At 40.1% G+C, this 23,551-nt stretch overlaps 1 protein-coding gene across 1 annotated transcript; it reads right to left on the bottom strand.

The window, feature by feature from the left end:
* Positions 1 to 12,357: 12,357 nt before the first annotated feature.
* On the bottom strand, positions 12,358 to 20,885 carry TASL (TLR adaptor interacting with endolysosomal SLC15A4). Its single transcript, XM_035316051.1, has 2 exons — positions 20,683 to 20,885; positions 12,358 to 14,514 (listed from the first exon to the last, which is right to left on the bottom strand). The coding sequence occupies exon 2, from the start codon at positions 14,511 to 14,513 to the stop codon at positions 13,638 to 13,640; it is 876 nt and encodes a 291-aa protein (XP_035171942.1). The 5' UTR covers position 14,514; positions 20,683 to 20,885; the 3' UTR covers positions 12,358 to 13,637.
* Positions 20,886 to 23,551: the final 2,666 nt, after the last annotated feature.

Raw genomic sequence — 23,551 nt, 5'->3', positions numbered from 1 at the left:
TACTTCTTTCTGAGTGATTTGATGTCCTGGTAGCTTATGGAAATCCCCAATCAGAGCAATAAATCTATGTTCTCTGACTCCATTTATATGGCCCACCAGCATGCACAGCCTGAATTTCAGTTGAGAACTCACAGTGAGCTGCTCAAAGTCAATTCTCAAGGGAATAAAAGACCAACAGAAATTCATTTAAAAATATTTGCAATTGAATAAATGTAAGAAAATAACATTATCCTCTCTACATTTTCTTCAAGCATAAATGGAAACAGGAATGGAAAAACTAATAGTTTATGGTGATTACTGGATACATCATTCTTAGTTCAGCTACTGAAGGCGTCAAATGAGACATGTCTGAGAGACATGTACTCTAAAAACTCTTTACTCAATTATCATTATGTAATCTTTACAAACAGGTCATTTTACTCCTTGCTTTTACACTTGCAGAAGTTATAAAATTCAGTTTGTTTGTCTCTCATTCCACTTGCAATATCTATTTCAAAAATCACCTGGATCTGAATCAAAAGATATGCAAGCTTTATCCACAGTTTATTATATACACGGTTTATTGTTGTTGTTTTTGTTGTTGTTGTTGTTGTTGTTGTCTTTTGTAGACTTGTCTGTGAATAAATAATAATCATAAAATATTTCTCATGTTTTCAAGTATCCTTTGCACATCAGCTTAAAAAATAGTTTATCTGTTTCTAAATAACGAGAGATTCCAGATTGCCTTAAGAATGGGAGATAAATTCAACATATAAGATTAAAAAGTTCAAGAAGAGGGTGCTGAGGGAACTGGCAGGTGTTATTGCTAAGCCTCCCTCTATCATCTTTGAAATGTCTTGGAAAATGGGAGAGGTACCTGAGAACTGGAAGAAAGCTAACATCACTCCAGTCTTCAAGAAGGACAAGAAGGAAGACTCAGGAAACTACATGCCAGTCAGCCTCACCTCCATCCCTGAAAAGGTGATGGAACAGCTCATCCTTGAGGCTATCTCCAAGCACATGGAGGAAAAGAAGGTGATCAGGAGCAGTCAACAAGTATTCATCAAGAGGAAGTAATGTTTAGCCAACCTTATAGCCTTCAATGATGAAATGACTGCCTGGAAGAATGAGGGGAGAACAGTGGATGATGTCTAACTTGACTTCAACAAGGCTTTCGACAATGTCTCCCATAGCATCCTGTTCAGAAAGCTCCAGAAGTGTGGGATCCATGAGTGGACAGTGGGATGGATCAAGAACTGGCTGGATGTCAGAGCTGAGGGTTGTGCTCAACAATGCTGAGTCTAGTTGGAGGCCTGTGGCTAGTGGTTCCCCAGGTGTCAGTAGTGGGTCCAGTGCTATTCAACTTACTCATCAATGACCTTCTGTAATACTATTATTTTAGTCTGTTTTCATTTCTGTGATTAGGCACAAAATGCTTAGTGGTTACTGCCAACCCACAATCTTCACTTTTATATCATTGTTTTAGACTGTTGTCTCTCCTTTTTTCTTGTAATACAAAACTGCACTCACAAATGAATTTACTGAAAGGCAGAAAAAGTATGGAGGTCTCTCAATTTAAATGATCTACTTTTACACACTGTAATACATTTTTGAGGAATTGCTCAGAAACAGATTGAAAATCTGCCAAAGCACCACCCCCTTCTCCTACTATTTGGTATGTCACTTACATGAAGAAATTGATACATCTAAAATAATTATTTTTAATGAGCAATTGTCTATTCTTTTTTTCACAGGGAGACCAGGAACAGAAATATACAGTTAAGACAAACATACAGTGATCCAAAGTCTTTTAGACCCAAGGTGCTATGGATAAGTACCAGATCCTGCTTGTTTCTACAGAGATTGTAATAGGTCTTCCATTTCTAGAGAGTACTTTTGAACAGTTTACTCCACTTAGAATAAATTAGAAGCTTTGCAGCTGACATTTTGCATTTATCAAAATATGTCATGCTAGATGTAGTAAGGCTTTCTTCTGCTAATTTACAGACAAACTGAACATGGAGATTGAAAAAAAAAAAATGATTCAGATGAGTTCTGAGGATGTGTATCGAGACTGCAAAATTAAGCCTTAGGTCAAGATGCGGAGAAGGAACAGTACTAAATACAGCTTTAAAATATTATTCATACTACAGTTTGATCTAGCTACAAATTCAGGGAGAAAAAAATTTACACTGAATGACTTTGATGGCTTTCTGCCTATGGTGCTGCATACCTATTCTCTTTCCTCATAGCTCATAGCTCAAGGCAATGAACTACCTTGTTTTCCTTCTTCAGTATCTATATGAGACATTTGTCAAGGTAGGGAGCAACCATGACTTCTAGTTTCGTTCAAATGCAGAATTACTCAGCGGAATATCTGTTCCCTTGCAAGGTTTGCCATAATATCCAAAGAAACATACCAACGAACACCAAAATTCTGACCTTTCTTTATGTCAAAGATACTGATCTTTAACAAGTGCTATAAAATCTCAGAATTAGGTTAACTCATCGCTCAGTCCAAACAATCACAGAACATTATGTCAAAGTGTCTTCAGTCCTCTCTAAAAGCAAAATCAATTCCTCCTTTTGCAAAAGGGAGATGGATACAGTGCCTTTGATTTCATTGCCTTCAGACTGCATTACTACAGCTGTCTATAATATGGAAATTAAGACAAATCCAAAATATATGTTTTTGATAAATCTGTTCCTTCAAAGGCTGCAGTCACAATAGGCTTCAAGGACCATGTGCATGCTGGATTAGGATCAATGAAACTGGATACCAAGGCCTATGCAGCAGTGTGCCTTTAGTCAGAACAAGCTGCTCTAAAGCATTATTTTTTCCTCAGTGTCCCACTCCAATGGCCAGCTCAAATCCAGAGGCCTTATTTTCAAGGGCATTCATATTTCTGGCTCCTACTACATCAGACATAAGCAATACTACAGCTGTGTTCATATGGGTCATCGGGTCACCCAGGCCTGGGTGAGATAGCAAAGAAGCAAACATGGTATGTAGTACACATAAAAGAAATATAACTGATTCCAAGTTGTTAAAATAGTCTCCAGGGCATTCTGCCCAGGAAAATCTTTCCAGTCAGTGTGACTGCTCTCCCTTATGTGCCAGTAAGAAATGAGAAATGACTAGTTATTTCTGTTTTCTTCTTCATCTTCCTTTTTAAGAGGAAAAAGAGGCTTCCAGGAAAGTTGCCAGCTCTCTGTGCCCACAGGGATGTTGGGAGAGTCAGCTGTGTGAGCTAGACACAATTCCATTGTCAAACTATTGCTCAGATCAAAAAGCCCCCTTAAACTTTGCAGAAAATTGCCATCACAGAATATCAAGTTTCTTCCACAAACAATTAGCATACTTCTCAACTGAATTATTTTCTCTTTATTATTATTTCTCTCTGTGAAATAAAATTGGAATACTAATATAAAATTCAAAGTATGACTTCATGTCCTAGGTAGCCAGGGAGAATCATGGCACGGTATCTTGACTTTCATACTCTCCAACATTTGGACCATTTTAGGAAAATTGAGAGGCTAAAACTGAGAGGAAATACTGAAATGGGGTAATCTTAACCAAAAAGAGGAACCTGTATGTGACATATGACAGGTTACATCAGAACCACTACACCTCTTTGTTTCTACTTCCCCTCTTTCTCTTACCATCTGTGGAATGGCCACTCCATTTCATGTAGCTAGCATGCATCTGGAGCATATATCATTTCTTTCAGCTCTTAAATGTGTCAAGGAATTATATCTTTTCAATTGATACTACTCCTGTAGCTGTCATTCACTACAGATTTACATCATGTGTCCTGGGTCAAAGGGCTATTTTGGATTCTCAAGCACAAAAAAAATATTTTATCCCACATTCCCAGTCCATCTCTTTTTGGCACTATTTCTCTTAAAAAGAGTACAACTTTTTAAGCTTTCACCTCCTCATGCCTCCCAAACCCTCTGATCTGAACCCTTCAGTCTTTTTCTCTAATTTTATCCTAGTTTCACTTTTTCTCTCCGTGGTCTCATCAATGTCTACAGATTCCATGGTAATTATTCACACAACCCCTTTGCTATATGTTTCACCAAACCCTTTGGCAACCCCAGTCAGCCTTCCAGGGATGTCATCATCAAACACCCATCCTTTTCTGATCTGTCACTGTTTGTGTTTTTCTAGTGCAGTCACTGCCTTGGCTTCTTTTCCACCTGTCCCTAGCCAACAGTACCATGACATTCATGACAGCCATCCAGTTCATCTGGTTTTATGATATTTCTTCATCTTAAGATGTCTCCTGCCTACCCTCTCTTTCCTTTCCCCTATATCATAATCACTGTTTTTCCTTGTGCTTCGATCAGGACTCTTCAGTCTTTGTAGCTAAATGATTCTACTTTTGCAACTCATTTGACCAAAGCTCCAGTCATTTTCACATCTTTTCCTTGCCATCACACTTTTCCCTATTTACCTCTACTTTTTTTTTTCAAAGAAAAACCGTTGACCACCCCAAATTAAAATTACATTTCAACATTTCAGTGCCAGGGCATTATAACTTTCCATGCTCTCATTGTTCTACAATTTCACTTCATTTTTAAATTTGATCTCCTCTACTTGTTTCCATGGCTTCATGTTCCCAATATAATTTCTTTTGCTTTACTCCTAAACACTTCTGACTCTTTACTTTCACATTACAAATGTCTCTCAAGCACTACATCCTTGAAAAATTCAGCCCTGCCTTGATCACGCTCCCCCCAATTCCTTTTTTTTTTCTTACTAATTCCTTGTTTTGACCAAATAATTCTTCTCTTTTCATTCCTTCATTGCTACCCTGTCTCTATGTCATCAAACATGAATAAAATAAACAGGGTGCATCTCTTCATAGGCTATCCCTATCCCATCTGTTACAAGCAAAATAATAATTAGTTTGAAAAAATAACAGCAGATACACAGATATACGCTGCCTTCAAAATTATCAGATTTGGATATCCCATATTGGGAACTTTAATCTTAGTAGGAGCACCGGAACACATAGTTTCACTCTAAGTTGCAATCATGTCACTGAAGTTACTGTTCAATTTAATTAATTGGATCCAATTATTTTGAACAAATTTGCTTTCTTCCCTTTATTAGAGGCTTTCATGTGGTGCTCTCACTTAAACTGAATAACATTTTGTTTCATGACTCAGTCCATTGAGTTAATGACTTGCAAAGAAAAGTGCTATTTAACTGGAGTAAAGATGATACAATCCACCTATTTTTCTTTAATTTGTATTTGAAAGATCACATATTCTTTTTCCTCTTCCTTTGCTCTGTTGCATTTTAAAATATGCTGGTCACAATTTGTAGACAAGGATCAGAGGCTGTATGACTTTATTAGGTAAAAGAATATGTACCATGGATTTTTCCAATATACTGCTGATCGTTTTGTGAGCTGAATGAAGAAACAGGTCACTAATGAACTTCATTTCACAGTAAGCAATAATTGGGACGTAACCTGAATGTAACCCCAACCTGTTTTATCTTCTTACAACTGCCTTTGATATTTTAACACAATAGAATATTTTGAATACATAATTGGTTCAATAACCCTTATAGTGTATGTAATGACAACTGACATTAAATTAATTGACTCTTACACAAGTACTTCAGATATATGATGAAATCATCAGGAAATAATCATGTTCCTGCCTGAAAAGTAATGTATTATTTTACAGAAGGATGAATCTATTATTTTAACTGTTTCAAGTTGACATAATGAATATGATTCTAGCATCTATTATTCTCCTTCAGAAATCTCCTACAGCCTTCACACATATATTTCTAACGAGACCTTCTGTGTGAGACCTTTAATGATTCTGTGTGTCCAGAGGATCCCTTTGAAATTTTTTTGGCAATAGATGATAGGCTAACAGAACTAAAGAATCTTTACCAGATGTATACTAAGAACTGCACTTGCACTGGCTGGAATAGGTCTTGATAAAATTCAGCTGCTGTGAGACTGAAGCCAGGGAGGTCCAAATTCCTTGAAGAAGGAAGGTGAAGAACTTGTGATACATGCACGCAGCAGCTAGGATAAGGGGATATAGTAGTGACATGTAGTGTCTGGTAAATATGCACTGTAAATATTGTGTGAGAAGTTGTTCTGAGCCACGGTTATGTCAAGCATGGAAGTTTCTTCTTGAGTTTAGAAGATGCTGGGATGTCTAAAAGATGGATAAGTGTCACCTGATAAGAGATGCTCGAAGCAGAAGCCTGGAATTTCACCTGGATCATGTACCTAGTTATAAAGAAGAGAATTTGGGGAAGGTGGATGTCTATCTACAAAGCAGGATAATAAGAGAGTCAGAATATGCTGGAGAGAATGTAAAAGTAATGCTGTTTAGGTCCGTATGACATACTGTCACACCAGCTGTTTACATCTGCCAAGTCATCTTGCCTCTCCACTGCTGCTGCCTGTTCACTACTTCTTTGCACTTCCTTTTCTCAGCCTGGACAGTGAGCACAATGCTGTTTATTAGGAATACATCATAAATGTTTGGGCCATTGATGTGTATGTATGTTTTTTTAAACAAAGGTTCTGTATTTCTGGGACTAAGAACCACAGCCATCCATACATCTCAACACCTGGAATTGCCACAGCAGCCCTAAGGCAAGGGGCTGTGTGCCCAGGGATTGTCCAAGGACTTCCAGTGGAGCACGCAGACAAGGGAGGACACAGCACCCCAGGAAACCTCTTTGCTCTATGTGCTTGAGTAATGCGGCTCAGTACCAAAACTGGCCATGTCCTGTGAACACCAAAGGGATGCAAGCTGCCACATATAGCCAAAATAAGGAATCTTTGGTTCCTATTTTAAAGCAGTGAGAATTTAGGGATGGATGTTTCTAGAAGGGGTTTGGGTGTTTCCCATCTGTGAATCAGCAAAAATCAATCTTCCCAAGGCATGCTACGAGCTGTCAGTCCTTCCTCAGCTCTTGAGTCACTTCAGTCTCCTAAAGATGGATGCAAGAGCAGGGGGCATTTTTGAAACTGTGCTATGTACACTCTGATGCTAACCACTTAATGCACACAGATTTGTGAGTGCCTAGACCCTCTCAGGATCAGTTGCTAGCCTTTTCAGTGCTTATTTTTGGAAAATATGTTTTGATAGACTACCTGTTCCTACCTGTTAGATTCTATTTTTATAAATAATGGATTCTAGGTTCATATAATCACGAAATCAAATTTCTGCTTGAATTCTCTAGACCAAAAGAAACACTGCTGTGCATTTTTAATACAACCTTACTAAAGCAAATACAGACTGTTCTGTAGGTTTTTCTTTATTTTTTTACTTCTCAACTGTACCTTGTTAGTCAAGCATTGTGTTTCTGAAGTAATATGTCAACCAGCTTTTACTAAATAGTTCAACACCTTGAGATTAATTGGTTTAAACTGCTGGCCTTGACAGCCCCTAACCTCTTTCTTAAAACTGTCTGTCCTATTTTTGCTATCATATCATACTATAGAAAGGTTTGGTTTGGAAGTAATCTTCAAGATTACCTGGTTTCAGCCCCCCTGCCATGAGCGGGGCATCTTCCACTAGACCAGGTTGCCCAGGGTGTCATTCAACCTGATCTTGAAAAACTTCAGGGATGGGGCATGTTCTGCCTGCCTCTAACATCCTTAATATGTGTGTGTCCTGTTTTTTTTTTTTTTTAATTTTGTTGCAAGGTTTTCATTTAGAAATGTATTGGAATTCTCTACCAGAGTTAGAATGGTACTGTTTAAACGATTACTGTTTGGTTTGGGTTTTTGTTGTTGTTGTTTTGTTTGTTTTCCTTTTGTTTATTTGTGTTATTTTGCTCTGCTCTACCCCTATGCTCCAAACACGATCCACTCATAGAAAAGAGGGAATTTGCATGTAAAGATGAAATACAGAGAACTGCATCAATGAGAATTACCTAAATCAGCTCTGCCTTCTGTGATTTTATTCTCATAGCTTCGTCTCCCATTACACACACACACACATTAAAAAAAAATAAAAATATATAAAAAAAAATAAAAAAATAAAAAAAAGGAAAATAGCTGCCACAGAGCCTAGTGGTGTGACTCTCACCTCCTCCCTTCCCACTGCTTGGATTTTCAGAAATCTCTCTGGCCCGGTCTCTGCTCTGTGGGCACTGGGCCAGGACTGGGCAGCCCGGGGCTGCTGCGGACCCCGAGGCCTAAGCCAAGGCCTTCCACCACCTGCAGAGAGGGCACAGAGCTCCAAGGGTCCTTGCCTGCACAGCTGGGAGTGGATGAGGGGGCGGATGAGAGCCTATGGTGGGTCTTGCAGCTCTGTAAACTCGAGAAGTGGCTCAGATGGAGTTGGCAAGATTGCTGTCTCGTCCAGTAGGGGAGTGACTGGAAGCATCTTCACAGGGGGATTGTGAAGCCTGTTTACTCTGCTGCCCGCAGTCCTGTGCCCATTTCACAAACCTGGCTCCACATAGGCATCCATTGCCCTCAGCCGCCCATGGAGACCTCTCACCTGGGCCAACACCAGCCTGCCTGCAGGCTCCCATCCTCCTCAGACATCACCCCTGCTCCCCTCCAGACATTTAGTGTCCTGCCATGCCGCCCTGCTAGTCCTTCTACTGCCAGGGGGGCAGCAGGGCAGCAGAGAGGCTGGAAAGATGGAGCAGGCTGGCCACAAGCAGCAAAGCAGCATGGCAGGAGGAGGGAGGAAGGTCCCAGGGCTTACCTCAGAGCTCTGGCGTGGCAGCACAGTGTAGGAGTGTGCAGTGACCACCCTTTTTGAGAGATAAAGTGGGAAAGCAGTGCTGGAGGGAAAGCAGCCTGGAGTTCAACAGTAATCAGATGCTAACTCAAAATGAGGCACTGCTAATTTTCCTTGAGGGCATTTCCACTTCAGACAGAGTAGTTCACACAACGTTTAGAAGAGCCTAAGGAACACTAAGGAACATTTAACTTCAGCCATTGGAAAACCTGCTTAATATTCTGAAAAGTCACCCTAATCCTGTCGGTATGAATGCCAAGGAGACAGCAAGTCAGCTCTTCCTGACAGAGCAGAAGCAGACAAATAATTCCATTTTGACCTAAAGGTCTGTTTCTTTATGTGCTAGTTATTTTTATGTATCCATTTCTAAGGCAGTGATGTTTTTAACTAAATAATGTGGCCCCCAGTCAGTGTTATTTGCCAAGCAGAGGCCAGCCCCGCCGGCTCACGCTGGTGGAGAAGCTGCCCGCAGTGCCCGCACTGTGTGTAATTAACGCAGCTGAAGCTGCTCCTGTCTCTCCCGAACACCCTCCACAGCTGCTGTACTGCCCTGCAGGAGATGCCATGCCCCTGGGTGTGCAGGGATGCCAAGTGGCTGCTCAGCAGCTGTCATGGGAGTACAGCTTCCTTTCTGAGTCCAATGGGCTGCATTTAATGAGGATTGCTACTAGCGCTGTCAATTAGCAAAAGCACAACAGGCCTTTCATATCTGGTATTGGTTTAAAGTCTGTAGTCAGGTCATCACTATAGCCTGGTGACCTCCCTAGATCAGAGGTTGTCCCTCCTGAATCTATGAGGACAAAGTTATACTCCCTACACCCAGTGCTAGAAACTACATTTTATACCAACTCTGGTAAGCATGATAAAAAAATAATGTAGTCCCTTTGTCCTCTCCTCCCTGTGGTAGGCATAACAGCTGGTGAATGTCCTGTCTCTGACATAAAGCCATAGTAGAAAGAGGCTCGGGGTGGTCCTTAATAGTTGTCCCTACTTCAGGTGTGGAAGGCCAGTAGCAGCAGGAATAAGCCAGACCTCAGGGTGCCCCCATCTCATCCAGGTCCTGCCCCACAGCAGCTGCCTTGACATTGAAGCCCCAGCACTATGCCTGGCTGCTGCAGAACTTCGTCTATTTCAGTTTTAGTTGATTAGCTTTTTGTCTTCAACTGAAAACAGCAACCTGAGCCTGTAATGCTCACTTTCACATTCAGCACAGAGCTCAGTCCATACTTTATATCCCTTTTCCTTTCCCCCACAGCCACATCTTGGTGCAAGAACGAGAAACCAGAGCCGGCACAGGGTTTAAACCCAAAGACAGGAGCCAGAGGTTGCTCTGGTTGCAGCAACCTCCTTTCCCTCTTTTCTCCTCCCTGAGGATTTTGCTTCTCACGCTGCACACCCAGTCTTCCTGGAAGCTCTCAGGAGCGTTCAGTGGCCCTGCGGTGACAGCCTTGGGCTCTTAGGGGCACAGTTGCACCACATATAAACAATAAAACTCCTAGATGCTAATAACCATGTTAACAGCAATATGTTCTGTGAAAAAATGTCTCAGGAAGCTACTGGAATATGCTGATGGTGGTCCTTCCAAGATAAGTTTCTTGACAATTGGTCAAAATAGGAACCAACCAACCTATTTTTGAAATCTTTTCTACTCTTTTTAAAAATTATTATTATTTTCTTCTCAAGTGATCATAGTCCTATTCAGATAGTCCTATTGCTGGGAAATATTCCTGAGGACAGACTTCAGGCATTTCTTTCAAACTACACTCACCAGCCACCAGAACTCCACCCATGTCCAGAAACTATGCACCCCTGCCTTAAAAATGATTATTTAACAAAGTTACTACCAAAAAAAAAAAAAAAAAAATAAAAAAAAAAAAAGATCTCTCTCTTTAAACGTTTGACCCCGAGACAGATGAGGGAGGGAGAGGGAGGGAGAAGGAGAGAGAAGATGGTAATCGCTTTAGATAACAACCTGACTCATGCTAATAGCAGCCTAATTGCTATCCAAGTGCTTTTAGCAGGAAACAGACACACCTAGAGAGGCACTCGTGCAGGAAGGACAGAGATTTAAATGAACTTTCAGCTGAGCATAGTGGAAAGTAAGAAATATTTGTTTGTTTATGCAAAAGTCACATCCAAGAGTTACTCAGTATTGCTTCAGGGACTGGGATGGTATGTAATTCATATGAGAAACAGATACACAGTAGGGCTCAAAATGAAACAAGGAATTATACTTAGGCAGGGGAAAGAAAATAGCCATATTGTGGGAGGAAGTGGTTGAATGCTCTCTTTCCAGCATAAATCATCTTCTGCAAATATTATGACCCTTATATGAATAAAATTCATAAATGTCAGTCCAATAATACAAAGTAACACCTTCATGTGATAGTAGGTGTGATTATACAAAGTGATTTGCCTGGGAGAAAGCTCCATACTAATGGAGTGATTTGTCATTGATTGAATAATCCAATGTAAGCATCCAGCATGCCCTCTGATTGCAGCAGCCATGCTGTCTTACATTAAAGATCTGTCTTTTCTGCATTGCTACATGGTGAGTTTCTGTAATAGCTCTTTCCTCTGAAAGCCCAGCCCCAAATCCTCATTGCAGCACTCTGACACAGCAGCTAAGGGGTCAATACCATAAGCAAAACCACATTTCCACATCAGTCTGTGGGCAAGCCGCTTAGCCCCTGTTCCCCAGGTGCTGTTACTATTTCCTAAATCTATTCTCAGAATGGAGGCTGTGGCCAGTGGATGTTTCCTGTAGCTCTCAGTCACAGATCTGCCAGTTAGGAGGAGAACCAAGATCTGGACTTCCAAGTCACAGATGATAAAAAGCTCTTTTGTTCACACAGTGCATGCTCTATGTAGTGGGTAGAGTTGAGTGTGAAAATAGAGTATGTTCTCTGATGAAGGTGCCAGATCTTTCAGCAAGGGAATTTATATATGTATTTCACTCTGGAAGTTGCTGTTTTTGTTTTGTGCTACTACGTGGCTACAGTCATGTGAATGTCCATAGGAATAAACAAAAAATACATTTTGAAAAAAAAATGATCATGCATTTGTAGGACATAAAAATGACTGTTTGCTTTCTTTTGCTGTCTTCTGCAAGCCATTTTCGTAGATTCTTGTGTATCTTTTTATTCTGGGAGAAATTAAAAGAAATTGAGAGATCTATTAATAATGGATTTTGCATAACATATGACTGTATGTTACCTTGAATGTTACTGTCTCTTTAGAATAATATTTTTTCTATTTGTAAATTGAATTTGATAAAAGTCTAGAAACATTATAAGCCAGAAATTATCAATCTTGAATTGTTGAATAATTGTATTGGGGTAGGCTGCTATGGCAACAGAAGTACTGTCTCTGAATTCACGCAGGAAAGGTTCATATAGCAACTGTTTTTTTGGATACCCCTTCATTGCACAAGCAGGAAAATATACTGAGCTATCCAGTAGTCTCTGGGAAGAGAGCAGCAATAAAATAAACTGACATATTTACTGCATTGCATTTGTTTTTGAAATACACGTAAATGCATGACTTACATTTGTAAAACAAAACAAAAGAGGAACACAAAGGTCAAAACAACAGTGTTGAATCACTGGCATGAATCACTGGCATGAAAACATTTGATGAATATTTATTATAAATTAGTATTTACATTATATTTAAACTTAGAAACTCAACCAATGATGGATTGTCATTGTCAATGTGTTATATATCATACAGACTCAAAGCAGGTAACCATCCTTGCCCTTCAGGCAGCTAATTATTTTTTTTCTTCCTTTTTAAGACTTGTGAGATTTTACGGAACACCTTTCTATTAGATATATGTCAAGTTCAAATGACCTTGGCCTATGACATAGAGCAACACTCATAACAAAAGGAGGGGTTGGTCATGCTGCTGAGTGGTCTGTTTCTGCTTTCCTTTGGTGACCAAAGGAATTGGTCACGTTAATTACCTGGGCTTTGGCTTAGCCCTTATTTTTCGGTTTGAAATTCTCTTAAAATAGGGGGAAGAGAAAGAAGCATTCCCCTTCTTATCACGACTATCCCTACATGACCACTCCACAGCCACAGGTCTGTAAGCCGCTGACAAACATGGTGTCTGTCTGTCATTACAAGTCACCGGCATCCGTCGTAGAAGTTCAGCTCGGCGCAAAATATACAGCTATACACACACACTCCCGCTGACGAAGTCTGTCTGGAAACAGAGTTTTTGCTTTGCAAAAAGGGATGGTAACTTTTGAATAGGAAGACACCAATGGATTAACTAGAGATAGTATAGAAGAACCTGTAAAGTGTCTATTACTTGGTATCTTTAAGAACAGATTAAAAAAAAAAAAAAAAAAAAAACATCTGACAATCTGACAGAGGTGTTGTAACTAAAGCAGTTTGGGTCAGGGAAATTAACCAGACGGTATCCTGAATTCTGTTTCTGCAGCTCTGCAATCCCTGCCCTTGCAGGGGTCTGAGCCTTAGCTACACAAAGACCCTCAGGTAGGATGGCAGGTTCCAGGGGAGGAAAGTTGAAATGAGATGTCAAGGGGAAAGAAAGAGAGCATCTGGAAGAGTGTCATATGCTCTTAGTCATTTTTCTACCTTTTTTTTTTTTTTTTTTTTAATGTCCATGACTCACTCACTGAAATAAGCCTTTGGGAAAAAAAAAATACAAATAAAAAAAATAAAAAATAAAAAAAAATAAAAAATGTAATTCATCTGGCGCACAATAGGGGGACATCTGTGCAGTACAGATATTTTTACTTAATATGTGCTGGAAAATGTAACTGGTAGACAGTAAATAAATTTTAACGAAGCAGAAAGATGTCTGAAGAGATAAAAATAAAAAATAAAAAACTGAGTTTGCAGAACATAAAAGCTGTCTAACTGTAGAAATTCAAATACTACACATTAGTGTTGCTGTACTGGGAAATATGCAGACTGGGTGTGCTAATTTCAGAGGATATTTGTTCACTGGCTATTTGTAGGAAGCGGCTGATGACAATGTCTTTGGCCTTGGTGGTCTCCATATTCCTCTCTCGTGATATCTGCATGCTGATTTGGTCTACATTAGTCATGATGAGCTCCGAGGCCAGGATCTGAGTGGGGGATGCCCTGTTTGCTGTGCTATCCATGATGTACTGCTTGTACAGCTCCACCAGCTTCTGCTCCAGGTAGTCGTTGAGGGCCGAGTCGGAGAGAGGCTGCTGGTGTGGCATTAAGCTCGCCAGCCGCCAGCATGACGAGAAGCCTTGGACTGGCCTGCGGATGGTCTCACTGGGGGCGACCCTCATGGACTCCATGGGTGGAGGAATCTCTGAGGACTCCAGGAAGGGGCCAATGCCACTGTCGCAGGTAAAATCTGATGCCACTGAGCTAATAGGCACCACATAATCCCCAGCTATATGCAAGTCATTGTAGTTCTTGCAGATGCTTTTACAGGAGGATGGGACCAGGTAGGTGTCTTTTCTTGTCAGCCCCTCGCATACGTCCATTGCTGGAGAGGTCTGCCCTTCGGGTGCTGGGTTTTGTGTGGGCTGCAGGAGATTATCCTTCTGCCTCCTGCTGTGTTTGCTGCCTTTAGAGTGGACTGAGGAAAAGCATTTGCCAGCAGATCTGCATCTCTGAAGGAAGCTTTTTCCTTGTGATTCATCCCTGGAAGAATAATTAATGGACCTCATTTCATACACCACTTCCTCAGCTGCCACATTGGTGCAGAGCTCAGAGCTCAGGTCTTCACAAAGGTAGGCAATTCTGTGAAGGTAACCTTCTGACAGCATCCTTTGAGAAAGGAAAGGAACCACCAGCAGACAGAAAAATGACAAGAAGAAACCATTAGTTCATTACCAAGTCAGTGAGTGATGATTATACTCACACCTCTGTTACAAGCTGCTGAGATATATTTCTGATTTGGACATTAACGCATGTCTCTGTCTTTCTGGGGGACTTGAGTCAATGAGTGAAGAGATCAGATTGTCGCCCTGTTGTGCTGTTAACTCAATTGCATCAAAGTATATTCTGTGTAACACAGCATATGGTATGTATGATACATACAAAGACAAGTGAATTGGGAAGAGAGGAACAAGAAGTGGTTTGCTGTGGTAGTAAGTGTTATAATAGCTTGCATTTAAATATTTATATTTTTGCCCTTTATTTCAGCTAAAAAAGCCAAGGTTTTTCGCCCTCTTTCCCTCTGTGAAGCAAATTTTATTGTGCATGGTTTGTCATCTGCCTCTGAAATATGTTGACTTGAGATTGATATCAAGAGTATAACCCTTTACTATCCAGCCTGATCAATGTCTGTAGGTGTGAGTCCTTTTTCACTAAGAAGTCTCAGATCATTAAATTAACATTTAACACTTCCATATGCTAAGCTGGGTGGAATTGTCTCTAGTTTTTAGATGTTAAAATGTCAATGACACAAGCAAGGCTTTTTGGAGACATGATTCATGAGACTTGTTTTAGACACCCAAATTGAAATTAGATGAATTGTGCCCTACATGTGCTTATAACTCTCCAGCTACTATAAAAGGATCTTCTTAAACTGACTGCCCTAAATGCAGTGTGCTTTTGAAAAGACACATTTCAGTGCAATGCATAGGCAGATGTGCATTACAGAAGTACTCCATCTCCTTCACTGTTGGATTAGCCATGAGTATCACCAGCTCTGAAAACAGTTTTCATTGTGTTTCTACAAAGGCACAATCAGGTTCCAGAAGTCACTAACCCTATCCAGTCACTGAGCTGGTGGCTCATTCCCAAAAGCTGTGTAACCATGTTAGCAGTAAAAGACTGGGCTCACTAGCAAGGACAGAAATGTGTCTGCTCCTCAGCAAATGTTCTGCCTGTGCTTTAGCAGTTCCACATAATTGTTCATAACTCCACCTTTTTGTCTTTCATTTAAACAGATGTCGAGGAGATGATTAATGGTAAAGATGTCCTAATGAAATTGTGTGGTCCAGGAGTGAGAAAGTAAATCTTAAATAGATGTATTTTTCTTTGTTTAGGACAAAATGTCTTGTGTGATAGAGGAGCAAATAAATTGTCTTTGTTTAAACAGTGGGTACTTCTTTCACTTACTATTTAATCTGATTACATCATTTTAATCCTTACAGATATTTTCTGTGTAGATTTAAGCATAAGTCCCAATTATTTGTCAAAGCATCTGCTGTAAAGGAACACGGGAACATATTTCCACAAAGTATGAATAGTAGTGAGGTGGGATCTCTGCAGCACATGCAGTACTACATCATTGCTGCTGATGACTGTTCAACTAATATTTTACAGGAGTGAAAAGACTTTGATTTCTGAGTCAGGTATCTCTTGTGTTGCAGTTGCTAATGCAAAATGCTGTAAAAATATTAAATGTTGGCTAAATCCTAACTGTGGATATGGACTTGAGGCATATGTTGGCAAGAAGATAGTGTGAGAAAAGACTTTCCTCAGGGGGAAAATAAATCACTTCCACACTATGAAGATGGCTGCTGGAGGAAAAAATAATCTTCCTTTGGAAGGAAATATTCATGAAAATTAAATATGTCCAAACACTTGCTTTGGTGGCTCTGAATCCCTTCTGCCGCTTCAAGTTGTGTGAGATTTCCCACAGGCAGGTAACATTAAATGAAATATAGTCCACTTTCATCCATTTACATGAGAGGCAAATATATGTATATATATATATATATATATACACATATATATGTTTGGAGCTTGTCAATCCTTGCAGTAAGTTTCTATTGTCTTGTGTTAGGTTTTAGCTGTAATTAAGGTACCACTACAGAAATCTCACCCAAATGCTTGAGGTGCTCTTGTTGTAAACCTCCCCTTCTCTTTCCCTTTTCCTTCTTTCCCCTCCTTGTGCAGTGCAACGGCTGTTCCCTTCCCCTCTTGCCATGGCCCAAAGGGCTTTAGTGTCAAGTTACCACCAGCTTAGGGTAGCAGGAACAACACTTATTCCTTCATTTACTTTTAATGTTAATTCTGAGAAACAAGTGAAAATATCACATCTGGCCTATTCACTTCTTAACCAACATGCACAAAGCCATGTGTGCTCAGGTACCATGTGACACTTCTGTCTTTCCTACTACCCAGATGCATCTTGTTTCTGTCATAAGGTGATACATTAGGGAAATGAAACTGCTGGTTTCGTTTCTTCATGCTGCATTCTTCAGTACCCATTTTCAGAGTTTTAGAGCACAGGGTGTGAGACTGAAGTGGAAACAAAAGAACAGGCAAATTCGAAAAGATCAGGCTCCTGTCATGCTTACAAATTGCATGTTTTGTTGAATGAGTTACAAGTTTATCCTCTGAAGGTTGCAAGAGCTGTGGCACTAATCTGATGATATTCACAGCTCTGCAAGGAAATCTAATTGAAGTTCTGATGGGCAGTGTCGAGAGCCAGAATGCAGAAGTGACCTACATATATCTCTGGTCCTAATACTTATCATATACCCATGTCACGTTGTTATTCTATCACGATGTCACGTTGTTATTCTATCACGACTGATGGCTGGCCACACAGTTGGGTTACCCTTAGTTCTTGTGTTTTACATCAAACAAGGATGACTGTTATCATTAATTCTGCTTTCTTTTGTCCCTTCTCTTAGTCCTCCTCCTGTGCCACACACACACCTATACAATAAGACTGCAAATGCATGGGGATTATATCTAATGCCTTTCAATATCTGGAGTTTAACATTCCTTAAATTCGCCTTTCACTTTCCTCTTCCTGAACATAATTGCATTATTTTTGTTGTACAAGGAAAAATAGTCTGTTCTACAATATTGTCCTGATGCATTTTTGCACATGAGGTGAACAAACTGATATTTCCTTGTGCAGCTAGTGTCTTGGGCAAGGGGAGCTGGCTACATCCTATCTAAGCACAGATCACAGTGGAGACAGAGGGAGCAGGATGTCTGCTTTACATTCTTTTCTATCTTATGCAGTCTTTACTCTCAGAAGTTCTTAAAAACTTGTAGGTCTTCCCTGGGGTTTTTGTTCAGTTTTTCAGAAGAAAAAAAAAAAAAAAAAAAAAAAAGCCTAAGGGCAGGATGAATGTTTAAAGCCATGTGGAGAATCCAGTGGTATTGCTACTATTTTCTGAGTGGCAGCAAATTTGCTGGAATATAATGCTTGGAGATGGTGCCAATGTTTGCATAAAGACCTCATATTAGAGTCTGGGAGCAAGCAAATAGAATGGGAGTTCTTGGCTTAGGGTAAGCAAAAAGCTTAAGGAACGCATGAGAAGTGCACACAAGGTGATATGATAAATTGTGCCCCATATAAAAACCTGAGCAAGATCAAAAGTTTCTAGGGAGACTGGAAAGAACATGGTGCCAGCTGGGATCACTGCTCTGTGGAGAAAGGGACATGATTTTGCATTGCAAAAGGAAGGGACGGAAAGCTCACAGAATAGACAGGTCTGTTTTGAAATGGAATATAGCTGGCTTTCAGTTCTCTGAGTGAGGCTCTGAATGGCACTGAAGTTGTGCTCTTGGTGCTTTCAGTTCACGTTATACCACTGGGTATAGTTATAAGTATAGCTTAATTAAGCTATAGATACAGCCTATGTTCTAGCTGACTTACTAGATAGGACTGCAATTAAAGTCTCCACATCTCAAAGGAACCCAAACCTTGTGGATCCATCTTTCGTATGTTTTCTCCTAGTATTAACAGACACTTTTATTGTCTGTGGAGAAACAGACCCCTTCACTGAGGTTTGAGATCTCCCTCATACTGCAGGGCATGCATGCGAGAGTTCCCCCGGCAGGCAGGGTAGGCTGGAGCAGCAAGCCCGCATATGCTGCAGGACCCACATCTCACCTTCCACCAGGTCTGGGATGAAACAGCTCCTGAGAAGCCTCAGTGCATCCAGCAAGGGGAAATCAGGACAGTGAAGAAGGAAGTGAAATGAGCTGTACGTATGGATGAGTATATAGCCTTTCCTTAATGCATGAAACCCATGGGTTTTGGTGTCTGAACCCCGTTTGTTAAGGGCTATCTCCAGTGCCCAGAGCTGGCTTAGGTAAAGGTAATGGAGGCTGCTGCTTGGGGTGGGATTTGGCCCGCTTTGCCCATGTCAGAAAGAAGAGGACCCGCTAAGCGGTTCTTCTGCACAAGCATCCGAATGTGATCTGCTGTGATTGTCACTTCCCCTACTGCTGCTCTGGAAGATCTGAGACCTGTGGGACTGTGCCATGAGGCTCTTCCAGCAGCAGCTGCAGTCATGAGCCAAGCCCCTGTAACTCTCTTAGTTCAGTTCTTTTTGTCTTCCTTCAAAAGAAAATCTGAGCCTGGCTCATCTTTATTCACATGTCCACAGTTCAGGAGATGCAGAAAGAGTCCCACTCCTACAAGGACATATGGGATGCTCTGTGGGGAACAGATAGAGAAGTTTTGAGAGTTTGAAAATCCCATATTTCAAGAGCATGAAGGAATCACCTTGTGCAAGGAAGCAACAGAGAGATCTCCTTCTCAGAAAACGCATTATGCTTTATATGGTTATTGTAATTTGAAATGTTCTTGTTTGATAAATGTCTACACAGTCATGCTAAATGGATGGCAATGAACTCCAAGAGCACCTGGCTTCCTTCACTTTGAAAAATATATTCTTAATGTATGTTTGAGTGCTGTTGTGTCTATAAGTGGAGTTTTGGGGGGACAGATTTCTATAAAAATAAAACCAAAAGTGTATGTGGGTAAATAGAGCTTCTCGAGTTCTTAAATCCTTTCCCATCTAATTATGTTTTATTAGTTCCTTGAAGCTTTGTACAAAGCCAGCCTGATTTATTGCTTTCCACATTTTCTTTAATCATCTGTACCCATACAAACTTGTTCTAGGACACCATCAATCTGATTCGATAGCATTTTGCATCTCATATGCAAAGCTGTAAGCAGCAATATGAAATGTAAGGCAGGAAGGGATCGAGCTCCGCATTCATTAGGATGACTTGACTACATAATATATCTAGACTGTGCTTTTCTCTGGGGTGGAAATAATTTCCTGTTTCTGCATTTCTGTGTTTATTTTAATTAGTTGTCAGTTGTTATTATGACTGAACTATTTGCACTGAAATATTTTGTATCTAAGCAGCTGAAGTAAAAGGGAAATAAATTCATGTGCACATGTGGTATAGAAGAGAATACACTTTCTAGAAGTGAAATGGATAAATGGTAAAGTAAGAAAGACAGAAAAAGCTGAAGGGGTTTTCCAGGAGGAGTGAAGGAAATGTTGCACTAACAAACCTTCAAACATTGGTCACATCTGCTAAAGAGTATAAAAAAGGAGAGGAGAGTGTACACCCATGTCATGCTGTGAATTTGCATCAAAAAAGGAAATTGGCTGTGAATCAGGAAAATGCAAAGACAAAATTTCTTTGTTTATACTTTTTAACATCATCTTTTCTTTTTTCAAAAAAAAGTCTCAACATTTTTTTCTGATAAACATTATGGCTTTTTTTTCTATTACAGTGCCTATTTCTATTTCTAATCTAAAAATAGGGTACGCCACTTCTAAGATGATCTGAACCGTATGCTACCATGCAAAAATCAATAAAAAATAACATTATTATAAAAGCAATACACCTGGTAAGACTCCCTGAAAAAGTATTCTGGATAATATTATTTTAGTATGATTTTATGACAGTCTTCAGAAGGATCAGAGAATCAATCATATTTTTTTTTTTTACATTCATAAACACAGTTGATTGTGGTTCTGAAGACAGCACTTTTGTAATGCTCTTATCACTTCTTAAGGCAGCAGAAATTGCATGCGGACAGTGGCTGAGACTCTGCAAACATGCGCAGGCATTCAGAGCAGTCAGAAAAAGCACATCTTCATTTCACCAGCTACCAGCTGCAATCCCACAGAAACAGAACCAAGCTGCTTTGGTAAGCAAGAGCAACATTTTCATACTTTTATATAGGGCATAGTATATTTTAGTTCTTACCTCCAAAGATACAGCAGCTGACCAGGTACAGAAAACTGGTTGTCTTACAGTATGTTTAAAGCTTCCTGTGCGCCTGTCCTACCCCAAAATGCAGCGTTCTGTTTTTATTTCCTTTTCAAATGCACTTCTAAGATGACATATGCTTTATTTCCAATCCTCTATAGTGCAGAGGTATAGAAAGAAAGTCCCTTAGGAGATGAGGGGGTTTTATAACCGACTGAACCACAACATGCTAGCCTCACTTCCTCTTTTATGTCTAAATGAAACTTCATTGTGAAACAGTGTATTGTTAAAATATCTGGTTACAACACACTCAGTCCATGCAGCCAGACTTCTCTTTATTAACCGTTTAAAACAAACAAAACCAAAAATTGTTCACCTTAGTGAAATGAACATCTAAACCAATCTTTTTGTGATTTATGGTTTATTATATTTCAACCATTACCTACCATTTTCTTTTTAATTGACACAGCAAGACATCTAGACCTGTCAAGATCGTGGTGATGCCAAATACACATAAAGAGTGACATGCCAATGCAGAAGTGCACTTCACAGCAGGACTACTTTTTTGTCTGCAGACCTTCTTACATATCAGCTTCCTCCCAACCAGCACAGCTTAGCTGGTTTATCAGGTTTTGTTTTCACTGCAAAACTTGTCATGAGGAAGGTTTGACTCAAGGTGCGCTCGGCTTGTCTTATCAGGGACAGTACATTAAAATACTTTGGTCAACTGGGAGTTCATCCTCTGAGCTTGAGGTCCATGGACAATGACTATGTCTTTGAGATTGGTATGGGAGTATTCCTTAAAGGACAGAGGACGTGCATGGTTTCAAGGATATAACAGCAAGTCCAATGCTTCGAGGACTGTATCCACATCCTCAAAGGAGAAAAGTGCTTCAGATAAGCTGCACTGTTCCTTCTTTCCTTCTTACCACAATCCTTCTTCTCCCAGGAAGAGCACTCCCAAGAAGATGCTCTGTGTACATCTATCTCATCTTTTTATTTGAGTTCAGGAGTGTGTTTTCAAAACTAATCTGAGAGGTGTATGCACTCGCTGTGCTCTGGTTTGCCTCACAGACCGAAGCAAGTGAAACAGGATTCCTGGTGGGACCACAATAGAGGTAGTCCAAAATAACTTCATACCATGGTTTCATGGTTTCAGCACCAGCTGTTTTGCTGTCCACATCTACTCTGACTGCGATGCAGTACAGGCTGATGTAGGCAAAGCAGAAAAATGCTGTCAAGAGGCTCATCTATAAGACAGTGCTGGGCAGTTTATCATGTCTTCATGAAGAAAACCTCATCCACTGATGCCATTGAATTAGTGTATCTCAAATATAAGTGATAAAGCTACACTGCTATAAACGTAAGAGAGAGGACTGGATTTCCTTCTGTACAGCTACAGGCTGCACCACAGAGGTTCAGTATAAATCTCTGCATAGCCTGGGCCTGTTCTGTCAAGCAGCACAAAGGCAGCTGCCTGCCAGTTGTACATGAAATGACTGTTATAGAAATTGTAACTGGGGAGCCTTTGAGAGGACCCATATTCCGCAGCTTTTTCTTAAAATTAGTAGTAGGAATAATAGAAAAATAAAATAAAAATAAAGAAAGTAAATCGATTTTCTTGTGCATATATTCAAGCAGGTATGTACACAGTAAAGTTATCAAGCAGTTTTAGCTCTACCCCTGTTTGGTAGGTCATTACCATTAACTAGGAATTTTGGAATTTAAAAAGGTTTAGGACAACACCTTAAGATTATCACCTAGCATATAATTACTTTGCACAATATGACAAAGGGGATATTTTGAATCCTTTCAGTCATTGGAAGGGAAGTGGGTATGGGAAAGAGATAAGCACATTATTCAGTACTTTATCATAAAAAAATGATGACAAAAGATTCCTGCTCCTTGCTGTAGCAAAGCCGGTTGTACTTCCCTCCACAGCATGGAGAGGTCTGGCTCTGCTGGGTACCCAGAGCCTTGCTGCCAGGAGCCCCCCAGCAAGGCGGGGCAGCACCTTTAGCATGTCTTGTGAGGTCACGTTAGGCACCCAGCATTTGATGTTACATGCTTAAAAATAAAACAGCTATTTAATCATGCAGATGACAACTGGATCTTTTATTTATCTACAGAGGCAAGGACCATGACCTTCCTGATTTCTTGTTTTATTGTGACTTTTTGTACTTCAGTGACAAGTGAACTATTTGTTGATTTGAGTGCTCTTTCTTGTCAATAAAAATTCTACAGGTTCAAACTCTGTGCAAGCCAAAACAAAAACAAGGCCTTTTATCTAAGAAAATTAGAAGCATTGCACCCTGTGATAAAATTTTCAATGGGAGTTTGCTTTGAGAAAGGGCAGTGATGTTGGACTTAGTACGTTGAAGCTGTTCTACAGTCTGTTCCCAGCATTAGCCTTGCTAGGAATGCACAGCCAGCTGCTGGAGTCTTTTCAGTGCATGCACTTTTCTCCTCTCGTACTTTACATGAACTGGATGATTGCTGTTGTCGTACTTCCAAAATCTTTCTCAACCTGTCTTCATTCATAATCTTATTTTTATCTTTAGTGGTCAAACTGCTCTACCTATATATTTTTTACAAAGACCATTTATAATGCTGCACTGGTGCATTCCAGATAAAGTACTTTATTGCACAGGTGATCCCACTGAGAACAGAGAGCATGATTTGCTTTCTGTGCACAACTATGTATGGGCACATAATCTTATAAGCACTGTTATTTAGCCTGGAGTGCATGAAGCACACTGCATGTAAAACACCAAAAAAGTATTGTGTAGGGCTGATCAGTCTCTTTCCATTGCCAAGGTCTTTTTTCCCTTTGTTTTAATTAATAGTATCATAATTTATAAATTAA

This window comes from Oxyura jamaicensis, chromosome 1, assembly GCF_011077185.1.
Source record: "Oxyura jamaicensis isolate SHBP4307 breed ruddy duck chromosome 1, BPBGC_Ojam_1.0, whole genome shotgun sequence".
Taxonomy (NCBI): Eukaryota; Metazoa; Chordata; class Aves; order Anseriformes; family Anatidae; genus Oxyura; species Oxyura jamaicensis.
The sequence above is the reverse complement of the archived record's forward strand: the minus strand, read 5'-3'. Positions and strand labels throughout refer to the sequence as shown.

What these genes read in the sequence shown, in the direction of transcription:
- TASL (XM_035316051.1), bottom strand. Translation starts at nt 14,513, where the DNA reads ATGCTGTCAGAAGGTTACCTTCACAGAATTGCCTACCTTTGTGAAGAC.